The sequence below is a fragment of the Mchenga conophoros genome, linkage group LG10, assembly GCF_057382185.1.
Source record: "Mchenga conophoros isolate Kocher_MC1m ecotype Shallow Benthic linkage group LG10, M_conophoros_male_GT1.1, whole genome shotgun sequence".
NCBI lineage: Eukaryota > Metazoa > Chordata > Actinopteri > Cichliformes > Cichlidae > Mchenga > Mchenga conophoros.
This window is the reverse complement of record NC_140535.1, coordinates 27,221,183-27,241,285: the sequence shown is the minus strand read 5'-3', so window position 1 is coordinate 27,241,285 and position 20,103 is coordinate 27,221,183. Positions and strand designations below refer to the sequence as shown.

The 20,103-nt window shown below is 40.1% G+C and overlaps 2 protein-coding genes across 9 annotated transcripts in view; one reads left to right on the top strand and one right to left on the bottom strand.

Annotated features, from left to right (window-relative positions):
• Positions 1 to 3,965, top strand: part of larp1 (La ribonucleoprotein 1, translational regulator) — a 57,889-nt gene extending 53,924 nt beyond the window's left edge. For all 8 annotated transcript variants that reach the window (XM_085289633.1, XM_085289632.1, XM_085289630.1 and 5 more), the window contains one exon: positions 656 to 3,965. In XM_085289633.1, the coding sequence (XP_085145759.1) occupies positions 656 to 880 (225 nt within the window). In that variant the 3' untranslated portion in view covers positions 881 to 3,965. The remainder of the gene's footprint in view (positions 1 to 655) is intronic.
• Positions 3,966 to 4,679: 714 nt separating this feature from the next.
• On the bottom strand, positions 4,680 to 16,687 carry faxdc2 (fatty acid hydroxylase domain containing 2). Its single transcript, XM_085289635.1, has 9 exons — positions 16,574 to 16,687; positions 15,519 to 15,562; positions 13,823 to 13,920; positions 13,199 to 13,302; positions 11,880 to 12,001; positions 9,039 to 9,244; positions 8,504 to 8,609; positions 6,243 to 6,409; positions 4,680 to 5,091 (listed from the first exon to the last, which is right to left on the bottom strand). The coding sequence occupies exons 1-9, from the start codon at positions 16,596 to 16,598 to the stop codon at positions 4,935 to 4,937; spliced, it is 1,029 nt and encodes a 342-aa protein (XP_085145761.1). The 5' UTR covers positions 16,599 to 16,687; the 3' UTR covers positions 4,680 to 4,934.
• Positions 16,688 to 20,103: the final 3,416 nt, after the last annotated feature.

Genomic DNA, 20,103 nt, shown 5'->3' with positions numbered 1-20,103 from the left:
ATCTTACTTCCAGTATCGATGATCAGTTCTTAGGTAAGAAGGATTAACTGAGATACAAAAGTTCATAAGAAATTATCCTGAAAAGATTTGAGGTCACACATGAAGTGTCATATCGGATTTAAGCTCTCTGTGATAATAAAGGATATAATCTGATATTTAAATGCTAAGATGAGCCTAAAATTGGTTCACGAACTAACTTCAGGAAGATGATGTGACTTCTGACAGGTGAAAGAAGATGAGCATGAAAGATGTGTGGTCCTATGTCACACTGTGGACAGTTTCAAAGTTGGGTGTCTTCCAAACAAACAACATTTCGATTTAGGATGATGGTCTCACAATGCGTCTACTGACAGGGAGGAAAACAGAAAGTCGGACCAAATGGATGCAAGTGAAATGTGTAAATGGAGTTGAGCCTGAGCAGCAGAAGCTGTTTGCATGTTTCCTTATACTGTTATCATGATCTCACTGACTGAGGCGTCCCACGGAAACAGATACTGTCCTTGGTGCTGATTCACTAGGTTTTATCTGTTTTATCAGGAGTTTACGTGCTTCAAGTTTTCTCCTGTTTGTATCAATAAGAGCTTAAAGGGTTTTTTGAAGCGCAGCATGTTGTTGCGTTAGGCGTGTTATCTAACACGATTATTTCTGCTTCTAGCCGCCTATGGAGGAAGGAAGTCGCCGAAGACACTCGTCCAGTGGGGATGGTCGCCGCCGGCACCCCTCTCAGCCCTCCAGCCGTCCCCACAGTCAGGCCAGCTCAGGCCCCACCCACGCCACCACCACCCAGGTTCCCACAGCCAAGGATGATGCCAAACCTACCAGCCACAAAGCCCCGGCTCCCACTGCTGATCCCGCATCAAATGCCAAAACACTGAAGTAACTCCACAAACACACTGGCCCACACAGACTAAATTAACCAAGTCTGCAAGTCGCCGGTTCTCTCTGCGCCACAGGAGGGGGAGGGGCATCCAGCTCTTCATTTCAAGCATGTGATATCTTTTTTCTTTTTTTTCCCCTTGTTTTTGCGCCTGTGAAAGGTTTGATAAATAAGAGAGACAATAAATAATATGCCTCGGTTTATTGATCACTGCTAAGGTTTCTGAACTTTTTGTCTTAATGAGGCAAGCAATGGATGGGTCGACAAACCCATCCATTGCAAAACACTTGTGCAGACCTTCGCCGGATGGTTTAGGTTTAACATTCTGGAAAAAAAAATATTTTTTTCTTCCCTCCTTGTTTTTGGCCCCTCCCTCCCTGTCTCTGGGACCCTCTTTGATCGTCACTGTCCTGCTGGTTGAAAGATCTTTGATCCCTCATCCAAATCTCAGATTAATGATGACTATTTCTTCAGCACGAAGTGGAATTTGAGATGTGGAAATAGTTTGAACAAGACTGAGCATCTAAAAAAAACGCAAAAACAAGCCCCAGTAACGGCCCGCTGGAGGCCGTACTGCTCTTTGACATCCAGTCGGACCAAAGTGGTTAGAACCGAGCAACTAACTTTTTCATCCGCAGCGCCCTGAGAGTTTTCAAAGGGCTAATATATGAAAAAAATAATTTACCTTATGGCTGCACATTGGAGGGGGAAAATATTTAAGGAAGCAAATGATTTAAAAAAAAAAAAAAAAAAAGAGAGAGACTTGCATCAACCCCTTGCTATGGACAAGATCATTGAAAGTTGCCTTATTTTAATGGTTTTACTGCTTCTAAGTTGTGCCCGCCACCTTATTGTCGATTGTACAGCATCAGTCACCCATATATCTCACCACCATTTCCAGCTGAGGCCACTAGTTGGTGCTCTCTGCCAAATTTATTTTCCATCCCCCTCAGTCCCCTTTCATCTGTCTTCCAAGTGTCATTTGGTCTGTTACAAGTCCTGTAATTCATCGCTGTGATTGCAAGTTGTGGCTTTTTGTGCTGAAACACGCCCCACCCCTCGCGAAAAAAATAAAATAAAACACTTAAACGTGATGGAGAGTTGGGGTTGATCTCCCTTTGGGTGCTACCTGACTTTCTGTCGTCCTCCACCTTCCCGTCAGATGAGCTGCATCCATCCGTTTGTCCATCCATCCATCCATCCATCAGTTGATCATCAGTGACGCTACAGGACTGGAAATCATTACAATCTGGATTACTTGAAGAGGCGATGGTTACAAAGAGGACCGTCGTCCTGTGACGCAGGTGCTTTGGGTGGAGACACTAACGATGCTAAGACGTTCAGCGAGCTGCCCGCCACCGCTTCCTGGTTCTCACACGGATCCAAACGTAAGGTGCAGGCAAAAACACGGACAGGCAGGTACTGATGTAGCAGCGTGGGCACGCTCAGTAGAAAACGCACCGCTCGACGTCTTGCCTCACTGTGGACTGGATTGTTTGTTCACAACCTGTTGAGTCGTCACTCTTCGTACAGGACTATTAAATCTGATGATATCAAGCAGAAGAGCGACTCTTCCTCCACGAGTGTAAATGTGAAATTTGAGAGATGAACAGAAAAGATAACAGCTCCCCACCTCTTGTTTTATTGTCTATAGTACAGATATATATTTGCCTTACATGTGTACGTACTCTAACTTTTTTTTTTTTTTTTTAATGGTCTCATGATTTATCTTTAATGCATTTTAATTTCAATTTGCAGTGTTTGTAGTGTTGTAATGCTGGAGGAGCGCTCTGTGTCGGGCTGATATAAAAACAGAAATGGGAACGTAGCTCACATCGCAAAAGGGAAAGTTGACATCAGGGCGTCAACGGGTCTTCAATGTTTAAAACGAAAAATAATGTGTAAGCTTCTAGTGTTTCATGTTGAAATCAGTTGATTTGATATTTTCTTTTTAGTGAAGATGAGAGAAACATCTCTAATATTACTCTTTTATGCAGCCTTCAGTTTTTCTACAATTAGAATGTATGCAAAGTCTAAAAAAACTGAAGAAAATTCTTTGATTTTTGGGTTTGAACTCAACCAGAAGTTCATCAAATTCTAGTTAAAAGAAATTATAAAAAAAAAATGCACATGTGCAAATAGACATGTGGGAAGAAGTGTTTCCTGCTGACCTACTGAGTGCTTGTAGCTAATGTTTGCTCCAGTCATAACTTCAGTTTGAAACTGCATCAGACACCTGTGCCTGTCTTTATTTTTTTTGGGGGGGGGGGGCCCAGAGGTGGATGTCACATTGTCCTGTCAGTGTTATGTTGTTCAGTTTCTTCCTCTTAAATTTAGAGTTGTATTTAAATGCAAAGTGAAGCTGTACTTGCTTTTTATTTTATTTTTTGCCCACCCTCCCCTTTAATCTTTTATCTTCAGGGAGATTTGGATCAGTTTCAGTTGAAACATCAAAGTGTTTACTGGAGAGGAGGAAAAAAATGAGCTATGAAATAATTCAGAAATGAAAACTCATTTCCCAAAGCCGGCAAAGCCTTTGATGTGATCATCACTCGTCTCGGGACATTTGAGGGGATTCAGGTGCGTTGGGAGTTTTCATCCATCTCTATCGGCATTGAACTGCTGCTGTCCATATAAACTCTAGGGGGCGCTGCCTGTTCAGCTGGTCAGAGTTCCCAGCTGTGCGGGATAAAAGATGGACGTATGGAAGGAAGAGAGGAAACTGAGCAAGATGTGATGTCGCTCAGAGGAATATGGCTGGTTATGATGGCTGGAGACTGGGAGGACAAAATTCCATAAAGCCATATGAATAAGAAATAACTGTATATGAACATCAATAGTTCATTACATTACAGTATCCTAGGCTTGTCATGAGGAAAAAAAAGATGAAAACGAGGAAAAAAGGAACAAAAAAATATATAAAATGGAAAAATGTAAAATACTTGAATGAGATCTTGTATTATAACATTTAATATTCATAATATCTGCTTTGTAGGCTGACGTGATTCGCTATTAGTGTTATTTGTAATTTGTAGTAATTATGCTTTTCCTTTAATAAAGAAAAAAACCCACAAAACGCACAAAAAAACCTCAAACACCAGGTGTCATGTGATCATTCCTATTGTCTATGAAACCCACAGAAAGACCACATGCTTTTTTTTTTTTAATACTTTAATATTAAACAGTTCTATCAGAACATTTGTTACATTTGTATTAATCACTTTTTTGGTAATCCAAAAAGACATTGATATTCTGAAAGTATAAGTGCCACAGATATGCAAAGTGCAAAGGAATTGCTTGTCATTTGCCAAAGAATACAGATTCTCGTCTGTCCCAGTGGTCAGTGAACGCAACAGAAGAGTCTGAATGGGTGAAAGTGCTTTTACTAAACTTACAAAAAGTTAAAGAATTCATTAGAAATTAACGATTGCATTTAAAACTGCAATAAGATACATCAAACAGGAACATTCACATTTGTCTTGCATGCTCTTGCGGTGATAATATCGCCTCTTTTACATCCATCGAGGGAGCATTTGTTGTCCAAACCAAGTAATTGTAGTGGTTTCCTCAAACGGTTTAACAGTTGGGTACAAGTAAAAATGCATTCAGAACGAGTGCCAGCAAATAGTGAGACTGCAGAGTGCGGTCCACTCCTGTTTTCACCCCGTTAATCACAGAAAGACTTCAAATGTGCTGTAGCTTAAGTCACCGATGACTAATTCAGACTAAACTCAAAGATGTGAAATGAAGCAAATGTCAAGACAACGGACAAGAAAAAGGAAAAGCTTGTTTCCATCCTGACTTCTCTCTTTTTTTTTTTTTTTATTGTTAAAAATTAACAGGTAACAGAGCTTAAAAGTAAAATCACATCTGTATGTTATAGTGCAATGACCACACACTAGCACATAAAAGTCAGGTGGGTGACTGCAGAGGCTCGGCAAACTTTGACAGTCAAACTTGACTGAAGATTCAAAATATAAAAAAAAAAAAAAAATCAACGTTTTTAAGATCGATTGGGAATTACATATCCCCGCATAAGATTCGACCGTTGCAGTCCTCACTGGCCCTTCTTTTGTGTGTCAGGGATGCTCTCGTTCAGCGGGGTGAAGCTGGTGAGCAGAGTGTGGCGCTCGTACTGTTTGGTCTGACGGAACTTGCTGTCTGTGCTGTGGAGCCTGTCCAGGATGCCGAAAACGCCAAAACACTGATTGAACCTGAAAACCGAGACAAGTGAGGGCAACTGTTAGTTATCCACCAAGCAGAATTAGAAACAATTGCCCCAATAATAATAATTTTCAAATTCAGATTTAAGTTTTAAACAACTCAACTACAGGAAACTTATAAAAAGCTGAATAATAGTGGACTTCAGTTTGTCATCCTCACTGCACTGCACAATGAGTGCTGTTGTGTATCAAAGTGAAAACTCAGATACTAATTTGAAGCTTTTACATTCTGCTTTGTGAAGCAAACTCACATTTGCATAGAATTTATAAATGTGGGGAAACGCAGTAACATTTCTTCCTCCGGTCATCGCCTGGTCCTGCAGGACGTTTCTTCCTGTTAAAACGGAGTTTCTAGCTCCCACTGTCGCCAGGTGCTTGCTCTTAGGGTTTCAGCTGATTGTTGGGGAATTCTCTGTATTATTATATTATCTCTGCTTACAATATTACAGCTATAGAGTGCATGCCACAACAAATACTCTTGTGCATTTTACTGTAATTTGGCATCTTCCCCAACTCAGTGTTACTCGTCTTCCTCTTGATGGGACATTTTCATTGATTTAATTGTCCAATGATAGTGGATTATTCCTACAGTGCTGTCCCACTAACTATTAAAAATCATTTCAGAGTCACACAGTCATACAAGCATAAACACCAAGATACTATATTTTTTACTTAATCTGGTGTCTTGCTTATGCCATATTAAGCCACATGGAAAGACTTCCCAGACTGTACATAATTACTTTCTCCTGTATGAGTAACACTGTGTACAAAGTGCAGTACATAACATTGCCTTTTCAAACTTATACATTTATCAGCTTCATCTCGTCGAGGTAAAAGTTTTTGGAGTAGCTTCACCCGAGTCTTTGCACACGTGAAGGTTCTGTGTGCCTTCACGGGTCTTATCTAAACAAGATAACTGTACCAGCATCACCGCCTTCCCATCCGGTCGAGTTACTGTGAACTTTGACCTTTCGGATTTGCAAAGTCATCATTATTTCTCTCCAGCAGACTTTTGTGTGACATCCTGTTTGAGTCCAACTGAACATTTGCACCAGTTAAAGAAACTTTTAAGCAGCATTTCTAAGATATCACCTTCAAAACAACAGAACAGGACCTCTGTAAGACAGGACAGGTAAACTCACCTGAGGTGGTGGAAGTCATGGAACTCAGGAGAAGGCAGGAAAGGAAGGTGGTATCCGCAGTGGGAGATGGTGGTGCTGACCAGAGCTACGCAGTACCACATGGAGGTGGTGGATACGTGGGAGCCCAGAAGAACCGGCCCGCTTACCACCGGCAATAAGTTGGAGATCTAACAGCAGAGAACAATCCAGTACGTTTAACAGAAACACACTTACCCTTAGCAGAAGTAAAGTGCTGCGAGAGTTTGAGGTGTGAATTATCAATTCTTCTTTCTTTCTTTTATTCTTCTCTTGCATATTTAAAGATGAAATAGTCTCTGTGATTTACAGCAAATGTACACGTGTGATCTGTATCTGCACGTTTGATCCATTTTTGCTGTTTAACACAAATATCAACTACAGTGGCAATCACTGAGCCAGCAGGGATACTTCAGGGCAGAGGTGGGACCAAGTCATTGTTTTGCAAGTCTCAAGTAAGTCTCAAGTCTTTATCCTCAAGTCAAGTCTCAAGTAATGTCAGGCAAGTCAGAGTCGAGTCTCAAGTCACTGGTGTAAAAGTCCGAGTCAAGTCACAAGTCTGAAACTTTGAATTTCAAGTCCTTTCGGGTCTTTAAAAAAAAAGAAAAAAGAAAAAAGAATGTTGCAGTTATGCTAAATGTAAATATTAGACCATGTAATTTTTAAATCTGTGTTTTTCTCAACACATGACAAAATAGTGAACTTAGAAAATATACACAAATTGTGAAATTGCACCTCTTTAAAATGCAGCTCAATTAAACCTAGCTCCAAGAATAATTTTCACCGACGGTTCTGAGATAAGCTGCATGTTATTCTTGGATGCGGTTGTAGGACTGGCTTTAAAATCGCATGACAAAAATATCATACACATTAAAAAAAACTGTATCACCAACGTAGCCTGGACAACATTTGCTAGTTAGATGAAGTCAGCTATCTCATCTTAGCATATTTATATGCATATTTATAATCATACGGTTCTTGGAGTGAGTGCATACACTCATGAAGTTTAGTAACTTCAGGTCACTGCAACAAGCCCAGGTACAGTTTACCGACGGATGGGTGCAGGACCTTGAAATGCACCGTGTAGAACGAAAGACCATCGTACGTATCATAAGTTTACCAGTCTCACAAATTGTCGTCATAAATACAGATTCGTTAACAGTTTATTAATAGGACCTTTGAGCTCAACGGTAATTAATTAGTAGTGGAAATAATTTCTGGTAGCATCACAGAAATGTAGCAGTGACAATAATACTGTATGCTGTAATCGTACTGGGCAATTGGTGATACAAAAAACCTGTTTTATCCTGTGAATAAAAGTATATGTTTTTGTCAATGTACCATGGTAACAGAAGCGAAACGCAATATTGTGTCAGGACAATTCACTATTTATGCACAATAAATAAAGGAGCATAGCGCGACAATTTCTGTTCAGCGCCAGACTTGCTTGTAACCTATATCACCAATTATGTTATGAAAAATGACGTATTAACTACTAAAAAACACTGACCTTCGTGGAAATGCTTGGAGCAGACTAACCTGTGAGCTGTAGTGTTCTGGGACGTTATATTTGATATTTGAATGGCTGCAATCCAGGCCATCCGTCGCGTCTTTGTTACTTCGGAAACATGGCTCGAACAATTTCTCTTCAACGACGTAATCCGATAACAACCGATCTCTTTACCCGTCGGCTTCCCGTGGCTGTCATGCGACCGGCTATTGCAGTTAATAATACAACAGCTTCTTGACATTTTTTGTGTTTCTTTTTATCGCTGTATAACTGATTTCAATTGAAAACCTGCGTGCTCTAGTACCTCTTGCCACAAGTTCCCAGAATTCTTTGCGGTTTACCCCTGAATGACGTCACATTTTCAATCTCTATATAATATGCATGTTAAATTTTATATTTGGGGTGAAATATCAAGTCTTTTCAAGTAAACCGGTTCAAGTCCAATTCAAGTCCCAAGTCTTAGAACATTTTTTCAAGTCAAGTCTAAAGTCATAAAATTAATGACTCGAGTCCAAGTCATGTGACTCGAGTCCACACCTCTGCTTCAGGGACTAATCCGCTCAGCTCTAACTGTGCTAAGAGTGCAGAGAGTTCTTTCAGGATCAGGTCTGACCAGATTCCTAAAGGTATAAATAAGAATCTGTTTTGTTTACGTGAGATAGTTCCAGCTGCTTTGACACTCACAGGGGAAACGGTTCATTTCTTTTTGTTGAGTAGGAGAAAGAGGAAGGCTCACCACGTGCTCCAGAGGATGAGCGTAGATGGAGACAATACCGATGGGAGCGGTCCAATCGTGGTGCTGTTTGTGGTAATGCTTGTAGAGGCTGGGGTGGTGGAACAGCCTGAGGAAAATCAAACAAACAAAATGAACGCATAAAACGACTGCACCCTATCCTGCGTCAAGGTTTGTACTGTGCGCTGGCAAAGGCTCTGAGCTCACATAAGAAAAATCGGATTAACGCTGATAGACGATGTTGCAGGCTGCATTGCTTTATGTAGGGTGAGTCTACAAACAATGTTTATACGGATCGCACCTAATGTCCATGTCCTGTCGCTAAAAATCTAACATGGTGAATTAAAACAGTATATAACTATAAAACAGAGTGACTGCACGCACATGAAAGAAACACAGATCAGCATAGTGTTAACATCACAATCGCCTCCATCTCTGAAATGAGGAAGAAATGTCATCTACTGCCAACGATCCACTGATTGCATGTTTCATTTTGATGTGTCATGGGTGTTTAAAGTAAAAAATAAATGTTCTTTACCTGTGTGAATAGTAGAAGAAAATCTCCTCCAAGATGGCGAAGGCGGCCAGCTCCATCAGAGCCCAGTGAAAGGTGGGCAGCTCGGGGCCACAGGGGTTTCCTCTCCAGCTCATCAGGTAGTAAACAACCACAGTCATGGCCCCGGAGATTACCACGTGGTTGAAGAGGACACACTTCAAGGCTTGGCGCAGCTTAGCTGGATCCACCTGGAAGACAAATGAAGAGGTCAAAAGAGGTATCAAAACTATTCAAACTACCAAGCTTCCCTTTCAACTGACAAATGTAATTTACATGGCATGACACTGCGTTCATTTGAAAGACACTTTTTATTTCATAAAGAGAGGAAAACATTAAAAACTGAAAGCTTCTCTCTTTAAAAGGACGACCAATAACAAGGTCAGACCAGTTCTTTCTATTTGTATCTTTATCATGCATATTTAATCATCTTCACTTAATACTTGATATATATTCTTATTTCATGTCTTATCCTTTTCCATACTGTTGTTTCTGTTTATGCTGCAGAGTGTGTTATAAATAAGTCTTTATACTCATCTGACATCCCCTGTTAGGTACACCCGTCCAACCACATTAATGCACTTATCTAATCAGCCAATCACATGAAAGCGCCTCAGTGCATTTACACATTTATCCATGGTTCAGATGATCTGCAGAAGTTCATTCTCAGAAAGAGGAAGAAAGGCGACTGAAGTGACTTTGAATAAGGCATAAAGTGTTTTGAAACCTGCCAATCTACTGGTTTCCAGAGAATGTGTGAAAAAGAGAAAATATCCATTAAGCAGCATTTCCTGGTATGAATTTCTACAGAAATGTGCAGATGGAAGGGTCACAATTCAGTGTAAACAGCATGAAAGCATGGATTCATCCCGCCTTGTATCAACGGTTCAGGCTGGTGGTGGTGGTGTAAAGCCCTAGACGACATTTTCTCAGCATGTTTAGAGTGCCTCGGTACCAAATCAGCAAGATGAGTAGTGTTGCCAACCATGCCCATCCCTTTATGGCCACACTGTACCAATCTTCCAATGGCTGCGTTCGGCAAGATAACACACATCACAAATGGCCTCCACACCAGATCTTAATAATAATCTTAAAAATCCAATAAAGCAGCTTTGGATATGTGATTGAACATGAGATTTTCATCATGGATGTGCATGAGTGATGCAATCATGTCAGCATGGACCAAAATCTCTGCAGACTGCTTCTAGCACCTTGTTGAATTGTTGTCATGATGAATTAAGGCCTTTCTGTTGGGGTCCAACCCAGTACTAGCAAGATGTACCTAATAAAGTGGTCTTTGAGTGGATATCTGTATCAGCTAATTTACCCTTTTACCTCCAACCTTTGGAACCCAGTTATAAACTCATGCCATGTCATAATGAACTTTCCAGAGTGTGAGAACAGTGTGTCTCTGAAGCTTACACTGACCTTTTGTACATCTGTGTGTTTTCCATAACATGCACGCACACACGCTCTCTGAACAGCAGACTTTGTTTCTGTGCAGACTCTTTATCGAATGCTCTTTGTTTTCTCTCTCAATGTTCTTTTATTTGACATCTTTTTCCCTTTACTTGAACCAGCTGCAGCAGATAGCTCCACGAGTGTGGCTCTCTTCCATTTAGAAAGGCCTTTTTTTCTCCCCACTGTTGCCAAGGGAAACATTGGTTCCCTATAATCTACAGGGTGTTTGCGTTATAGTATAAAGTCCCTTAAGATAACTATCATGCTGAATTAGCTGTTTACCTATAGTAGATTACATTGATTTTTTTATCATCTAGTGTAAATAGCTCCACAAAATGCTAATTTTAACATAAATAAATGTTCCTACACTTAGAGATAGTGTGACTATACATTCAAATTTACAGCTCTTCTCATTCACCAGTGACATGCACTTGTTATTTAGCAGTTTCTAAAGCAAATGTGTGATCACTACACATGGGCTCTGACACATTGATCAGATAATTTAGATAAACAGTTACATTACTTGATAAAGTCATATAATTTTATCATTCTTAACCAGTTATATTGCTTTTTAAAGTACACAAGCACTTTTACCCAATTTTATAATCTTGTTCCATTATAGCACATCCTGGTTTGTTTATGACCAGTAGATCCCAAGTTCAGACAGCTATTCTCGATCATTGACCTGCAGTATTTCTGCTCGGAGTCACAGAGAAACACTGTGACAGCAGCTTTTCGCAGATTACCTCATCATTAAAGATATAAAATTTAAGGGCCGCAGAAATATATGTCAAGCTGTAACAGCGGCAAATTCCACTGAGTACATGCAAATCAGAGGAGGAGGGATTTTTGAAGCGATAACACACTCTCTGATGGGAAAACGAGAGAAAATAGGGGGAAAACAATAAACTGGAAGTCTTTTTCATTTGGGTAAAGTGAGTCTCCAGTTTGTGCACTGGAAAAACAATCACTAACAAGGACACTTTTCACAGTAACCCCTGGTTATCAGTAATGCCCCTCTTTATCTCTGCGGTGTCTGACAACATCTGTTAATCAAACACAGTTAGAGGACTTTGGTCAGACGGGCATGTGGAGAGCCCCATCGTTTGCAGATGTTATCAACCACATCAGCACACACGCGCATGGTGTGGATCTTTAAGTAGAGCAGCGGCCTACAGCAGCATGCCCAATAGCAGGACTCAAAATTAAAATGTAATTGTTTTCATTTTTAAATCTCATATTCACTTAAAAAAAAAAAGATATCATGTGATCATATCATAAGCTTGTACATTTTATGTAGATGGCATGAAAAAATAAAACAAGTAACAGTGCAGATAAAACAAAATAAAAAATAAAAAAGCTTACTGGGTTGTTCTTGTCCAACTGGATACGGTAGCGGGTGATGAAGGACGGTGTGCCAGTGATGTCCACCCACAGCAGGAGAGCATTTGACCCCCAAAAGGCCAGAGTGGGAACAAGCATGGTCCCTATGGAGATAAATAAGATAACTATTAGAGAACCTTTAACTCAACCGGGGCCTTCATTATGCGTTCATTTACGCACAACTCCAAACACATCAGGAGGAGATTTCAAGTTAAATCCATGGCAAAATCTTCCACAATGACATCATCACTGTGCACCCTGCTGTTTTTGTTTGTTTGCATTAAATTATATCACCAAAGGTGTTGCTCCAGCCGGTGAGGAGTGATTCAGTTTTGGAGTCGATCCAAAACTTAATCACTCGATCTGGAGATTTTTGGAATGATTCACTGAGATTATTATTTTCATTAATTAAAATTAATGGAAACATTCCCTTGATGATATCATTACACCCTAATCCAGGTCCAGATAGCTTTCTTAACAAGGGAATCAATTCATGCGTGGTGTGTGTTGAGTTTTTAGCTTTGATAGTATTTAGTTAATATCAAATCCAGTTCTTTGATATTCTGGATAACTGGTCTTTTTATTATTAATAATGGATTGCATTTATATGGCGCTTTTCGAGACCCTCAAAGCGCTTTACAATTCAACTATTCACTCTCACATTCACAAGCTACAGTTGTAGCCACAGCTGCCCTGGGGCAGACTGACAGAAGTGAGGCCGCCATATCACTTTTTTTTCGCATTATTAGCATCACCTCTGAGCAACACCAGTAGGTGAAGTGTCTTGCCCAAGGACACAACGAGCAGGGGATCGAACCGGCAACCTTCCAGTTACAAGATGAGCTTCCCAACCCCCTGAACCACGGTCGCCCAATTCTTATATTATAGTTGATAATGTTATTATAGTGATGTTATTATTATAGTGTGATGTTATGTGGACTGAAAACACTGAACTGAAAATACATACCCTACCTAGCACACATCCTATGTCCTACATACTCTAGATAACATCTGAATGAGGTAAACCACCTATTGTGCAAAAGCTGCTCGCTGTGAGACAGCAAGTGAGAAATCTGAACTAATGTGTTCTTAGTGCTCCACAAACATGATTTTTCCTCTGTGCTGGCTAATGTGACCTTATGTGTCCAAAATATAGGGGAAAAAATCTATGCATTGATGAAACCACCTAAATGATATGATACAAAAGGAGGTCATTTAAGTTATTTGCATGTTTAAAGCAGTCTGCAGTGCTTGCAAATCCACAGTCATTTGCAATGTTGCACTCTGGTTTTATTTCTTACCCAGGAAGAACAAAGAAGCGTCGTGGCCCTCGTATGCCACGTACAACTTGGTCCACAAGTTCTGCCAAAAATCTCCCGAAGCTCCCCAGAATCTCTGAAGGTGCCTGAAGGAGGAATTACAGCTCAGTTTTAAATTCACAAAACTGACTACGTGTTAAACAAACCTCTGTGGAAACTATTCGTTACACACTTGTCTACACATCTTGTGCTTGCATGCTCTCTCCTTTCCAGCAGCCCCTCCAAACAAAAATCTAACCACCAATAAAAACACCCAGGGATGGACAGTGTGTCAAACAACTGCAGCTACAACTAGTCCAGCAAAGACTCCAATCTGAATACTTGTACACATTACATAATTTCAGGTGATGAAATTTGTAATTTCATGTAATGCTGTGTTCTCGTTACACCCTTTACCAGCCTAACATGTACTGTCCTGTCCTCGTCTATCCAGTCCTGGCTCTGCACCATCCTGCTCTCACTCCTCCCATCCAGTTCTCATCTGTTGGGTCCAACTCCTTGTCATGTAGCGCCTGCCTCTTTCTACTATGCATAACGTAACAACCTGGCAATGCCACTCCTCCAGTTTATGTCAGGGCAAACTGTTGTTTTGCAAATGTGACATACCATGTCAGTGAGTTCCCGAACGCAGCCAAGAATAAGATCCCAGATCCAATGACAAACCCGGCTTTCTTCACAGAGTCCCACAGTCCTCCGGGGCCCTCCTGGGAGACAGAAAAAGAAACAGCGTTGTGTGAAGCCCTCTGTTGCTTCGGCGATGAGAATGCAATCTCATGATGTTTCGCTATATTAGCATTTCCCCACAGAAACCTCTCCTGATACAGAAATGTCTCAAAAACAACAGCGAGACTGTTACTGAAACCTCTATCTCGCCAGGAGGACGAGAACACTGTGGATCTGAGTGGTTCCTGTTGAGTGTGGGGTTTTCAGGAACTGCCTGAAGTTAATAACCCAGAATGCAAAGCAGCAGGAGGGGAAACAGTCAGACTCTGAAAACTCTCTCTGTGTATTTTACTTAGGCAATTACAGTACATTTATAGTGCATTTTCAATCATCATAAAGAGCATCTCAGTTAAAGGATAACACTATTTTACACCTGTTTAGAAAGGTCTAAATATAGCTGTTTACACAGAAAATGTGCACGATGACTCTGACAAAATGCATCTGCACTGAGAAATGCGGATCAGTTCACTCAGCAGGAAGTAAGCCCAAGGATTGATGTCACATTCACTAGACTCTCTAAAATGCCAGCTTTTCACCTCAGCTGCCCTCATCCAAGCCACGACAACAGAGAGAACAATGTCACACAAATGCCGTGCTGGTCTCACGCCTCAGCTGGTCGTTTTCAGAGATGCAATCATGATCATGAAGATGCAAATACACCCATGCTTCCTTGTGCACTTATTGTGACATTTTTGCTTACTACATTTATTACCCATATATTTTTTCTGAAAACTGAGTAACTAAGCTATCGTTTCCCTGTGAGCTACACTCATTTTGCTTTTCTGCTCCACGTGACAACAAAACCCGTCTCTACCGCTTCACTGATCAAAACACTCCTTTTCTCACGATCATACACACAATCCAGTATTTGCTTTTGTCTGTTTGCTGCCTCTATAGATTCAAAAATTAAAAAAAAAAAAAAAAAAAAGGAACGTGCCTATCAGGTCAAGCCTGTTGTCAACAACATACAGCAAAGAGGGCAAGTCTCGGTGGAGTCACGGTTTAAAAACAGCAGTCAGATGGAAAGATTCTTAATTAGACACATCAGGCTGCAGCTATAAAAATAAAAATTAAACCTTTAAAGATGTGATTTAGAAAAATATGCACGAACAAGTAGTGTATGCAGAAAACTAATAGAATAAGCTAAAATTTGACTTGTATTTAGCCCACAGGGAAGGTGAGAAATCCAGATTTGATTTTTTTAAAAGGATTTGCCAAACATCAGCTTCTGTGTGTGCTTCAGCCCCCGGGGGGAATATAGAGATATGTAGGGCAACATGAGACAGGTTTCATTTGAAGCTTTGCACGCATCAAAGTATCTGCAGTTGTTTGGCAAAATTACATTACATAACATACACATAACAACGACCTCCCCAAAAACAGATGAGCAGTAATCCAGCAATTCACATCGGACAGCTAAGAGGGAAAAAAAAGTCATGTAATGTATAACGGATCGAGGGTTGTGCCTGTGTTGTCGATGACTCGCTGTATTGTGTTGCCGCCTTGTCCGTTTGTGAATCTTTTCAGTTGAATGGTGATAACAGCAAGGTGTTTGGCTGCAAGGACGATCTGTTCTTACCTGTCGGCCGCTGCTTCCTCTGCTCTCCTCAGCTTCCCTCGCACCTGCAAACACAAAATTACATACAAGAGTTAAAACACGTAGATGCTACAGCAAATATTTAATTCAATTTCAATTCAGTTTTATTTACATAGTGCCAAATCACAACAACAGATACCTCAAGGCGCTTATTGTAAGGAACTATGATCTATCAGTAATTGCCAGGGAAGCACATTTTAAAATGAAGAAAAAATCAAACTATGATTCTGGAAGCAAAAACTCCTAAGGAAGTGTACCATCTCAAAATAACTAATTACAGAGCGAAAAGGTTTATTGGAAAAGTAAAGTGGTCTAACTCCAGCTGTCCTTCAAAATAAGACTCTTTGATAACAGGAGATTTTTTTTTATTACATTTTTGTGATTACATTTGAGAGATTAAGTTTCTCTTTGAAATGTTGTCATTTCTCAAAAACATTTACATTTTTGTCTCAAACTTCTTTGTATCTTTCCATTGTAGAGTAATCATCCGAGTGCATGTGCAAATTTGTACCACAGGAGGATTAAATATAATCCTATTATTAGAGTGTGGACGTTTTTAGTGAAATTCTTGGGGATCAGGCTGCCCTACATCCACTCGGCCCATCTCTTTTTGCAGTAACGGTGTAAAAGCACAAACATCCATCCAACTAATAATTACTTTCACAGCAATCATTCACAGACCTTTTTTTTTTTTTAATCACAGTTTAAATCACGAGCAAATTATGGTGACCTATATTATTATTATAACGCCATTATTCAACTAAAACTAACAGGCATGTAATCCTAAACAGAAATATTAAAAAAAAATCGTTAATACAACTGAGATGATGCTCAGCTGTGCACCTTACAGGAGTGTAATACAGAGTTTATATATTGCGAGCTGAACTGCGTGTACCTGAACGCACCAGGTGCCTTTGCTTATGCATCACTGGGCCTACAGGTGAGGAAAAAGACGGCTGTGCCCAGTTTTAGTAATGGCTTTTTCACGCTGATCAAACCTGACCTGACGTTAGCGCTTCAAGTCTGCGGTGACTTACCGCTGGCTGCTGTCTCCACCGACATGTCTGCCCGCTGCTCACAGTCCCGCACTGGCCGCTGCTGTTCAGCAGCTCTGGAAAGAAGCAGTTTATTTACAACAGCCAGCGACTTCTCACTGGCTGACTCCCGGTCAGCTGACCCAAGCCCGGAAAACAAGACTTCTTCCTGCTCGGTGTGTTTTTTTTCCTGCGGTCCACGTGAGATCCAGGTGAAGGTTGAAACCACAGCGGAGTCCGGTCAGTGCTGTGATCCAATGCATTAGATAGCTGTCTCATTAAGTGAATACCGCTGTCAGAGTCCTTGGATATTTTATTTTCGTACTTTGTTCAACACGATAAAATTGTCGTCTTTAGGAAATCGTTTTTCATTTGGATTCGCCGAGAAAAACAGAAACAAACCACCAGATTAATCATTAATGATAATAACTGTTCACTGCAGGATCATTTATCTTTATTGCACTTTATTATTAGCAGCTTGTCATAAACCACATCATTTATTCTCATTTCCTCAGTTAAATGTGCAAAAAATGCCAAAGAACACAGTTTAACCGAGCTAAAAATATATTTCTGCACAAGGTTGTTCCCAAACAATTATTAGCTGAAACGCTAATATGCATTTTTCAGCATGGTGTGCGATGTGTCCTCAAAACAAGGAAACTCAAAGAATAGAGGACAAAAAAAGAAATGGCAAGCCTCCAAAAACTATTTACAGCAAACGAACAGCATCTGAAAGTCATGTCCTTAAGAAACAGGAAAAGCTCAAAGCCCACAGGACCTGAGAGATGCATCTGGAATTTCATTTGATCTATCTACTGTTCACTGAAGCCCAGATTTTAAAACAACATGCAATACCATCTGGAAGGCATCTGACTGTCAGCAGCTTCAATTTTCACCATAGTCTGCAGTGATCCCAAACACACGTCCAGTAGAGTAAAAGCATACCCAGATAGAAAAACACACACTGGGACACCAACAGTCATGGATTGGCCTCCCCAGAGCCCGGACCTGAACCTTAACCTGAACAGTGAGATCATCTTAACAGAGAACAGAACAAAAGGCAGCCAAGATCCAAAAAAAGAGCTTTTAATGAATAGGCTGGCAATTAGCTTTCAACAAAAAAATAAAATGAAATAAAATAACTAAATGTGTAAGATCCCCCCCAAAATGGAAAAAACTGAACTTGACCTAAACCCTTAAAAAATTAATATTAACAAGAACAAAAACAATAATAATTTGCAAATTAAGAGCACATATTTTTCTTCCATTTGTCTTCTTAGTTCGAACTCTGTAGACGACCATGACCAAGATGACTGAGAAACTGCAGGGGCATGGGAGCACATGATTTAAAAAAAAAAAGCATAAAAAACAAACAAACATTTCATTAATGCAAGAAAACTCCAACCATTTAAAACCAGTGCAGCCACGTTCACGCTCACACAGCTCAGTGAACGCAGACCTGGGACTCTTTCAGCTGTGCTTTCAAACTGAATTAAAATCTTCAACTCTTCATTCAGAGCCATGCTCTTTCCTAACAGCGCCAGCAGGCAGTTCCAGTTCACATTCTAGTGGAGATGCTTAAATTTCCAAAGGAGATTTTAGGAAAATGTGTCTGAAGTTCTATACATCAAAAGCGTATTTGATAGAATGGTGCATAAATATTAAATATATTCACATATGGTATGGCTGTGTTTTACTGTAGAAAGCATCTCCTAATAGGTTAGTGGTATGTCTGAAAATGCTGTACTACACTATGGGTCTGTATGCTGTACACATTGTGCTTTCCCTACTGTAAACTGTGAGTTGCTGATCCTAATGTGCTTCACCATTGGTTGTGTAAAATGGTCAGAGGGCCGGTGAGACGTTAGTCTGTGGTGGCTGTGGTCGTACCTTTGCTCCACCCCTCGCCTGAACAACAATAAAGCTATAATGCACAGATAACAGGTAAGGCTTTGCACCGACGGCACCTGTAACTATCCCTTTTGTTTCTTCCAATTATAGTTAAAATATCCTAAAGGCAAAGTATATTGTTATCTAATCACTCAAAGTATTGCTTTAACTCTGAAAGTCCAACCTTCAGTTTGGAAGGACAGTTCTGTGCAACAGTCTTTCTGGCATTTGTGTGATGGTGTGATGAATCTTTCTTGCATTTTGGAGGTCTTTCAAAGGTTTCAAAGGTCCAGTAGAGTAAAAGCATACCTGGTTTCTGTGGACTGTGGCTGCTTTTTCAATCCAATTCTTATATCAGTGTTTTTTAAGACTTATCGCTTAAAACAAAACAAACAAAAAAACTCAAGGGATGAACCAGTGTTATAGCTGGACATAATAACAAATTAGTCAAGAACCCATCTTAAATTTTATCTTTAGACATTTTGTTACTATATGATTTGGTTGTACTTTCTTTAGTTGAACCTATGAAAAATACCAACGGTAACACAGTTTGACAGGAATAAAATAGTGGTTTTGTACCAATAGGGTGATTTCCAAACAACTATTAGCTGAAACTGGACAAGTGGAGTGCAAAAAAAGGGAAAAGACAGACCTAAAAAAACTATCTGGAATAGATAAACAGTATCTGAAAAATGGAGAAAAAAATCCTGCAAAGGCCCTAAATATGACCTGAGAGATGCAGCTGACCCTCCAGTAGATCCATCTAAATCTACAATGAAGCCTTAGTAGACCAGAAATGGTCTAAGTGTGATGTGATGGTGGCTTTCAAGAAGCCATTTTTAAGAAAGGGAAACAGTGAGAAAAGGCTGAGGTATGGCAAATCACAAAAGAGCCAGACTAAAAATCAGTGGTAGCAGGTCTGACGGTGTGATGAATCAAAATGTAACATTTTTGGATCAACACATCAACATGTACGGAGGAGGTCGGGAGAAAGTTACAAGAGTAATTGTCTCCAATCTGTCCCACAGGACGGTTTTGGAAAATGTGATGAAAGGCATAAACTTTAGACCTTTAACTGTATTTTCACAAGTTTTACAGCTTTTGCTACTAATAAAGATCTCCCACGTGATCATTCACATGGCACCAAAGTAATTATGAATGAGATAAACAATTACTTATATATTTCAGGTTTTTACAATGATTCCACAGTAACATAAATAAATAAATGCATAAATAAATAGATAATACATTTTCTGTGAATGACTGTGACTGGGTAGGCTGGTGATGAGCTACCAGAGCTTTTTCTGCAGTTTTAAACATTTATTCATCACAATTTAGGTCCAAAGAGCCATGTTGTTAGATTTCTTTCATTGCTTTATCATTTAGAAAAAAATGAGGCCTCCTGTTAATATTGACATTACAAAATTGGCATGACAGTGATCCCAAACACACTGCCAGTGCAGAAAAACCAAAAACACACAATGGAACGCTATCAGTCATGGATTGGCCTCCCCAGAGCCCGAACCTCAACATTATTGAAGCAGCTGATAGAGAATAGAACACGAGGCAGCCAAGAACCAAAGAAGAGCTTTGGATGTCCTTTAAGAAGCCCGGAGAACTGTTCCTAAACACTACATAAAGAA

Coding starts and splice junctions, on each gene's coding strand:
- faxdc2 (XM_085289635.1), bottom strand. CDS start 16,598: ATGTCGGTGGAGACAGCAGCCAGCG. Junction 9,245..11,879: donor AGTTGGACAAGAACAACCCA/GTAAGCTTTTTT, acceptor TTTGTCTTCCAG/GTGGATCCAGCTAAGCTGCG. Junction 6,410..8,503: donor CTCATCCTCTGGAGCACGTG/GTGAGCCTTCCT, acceptor CTCTGCTGTTAG/ATCTCCAACTTATTGCCGGT.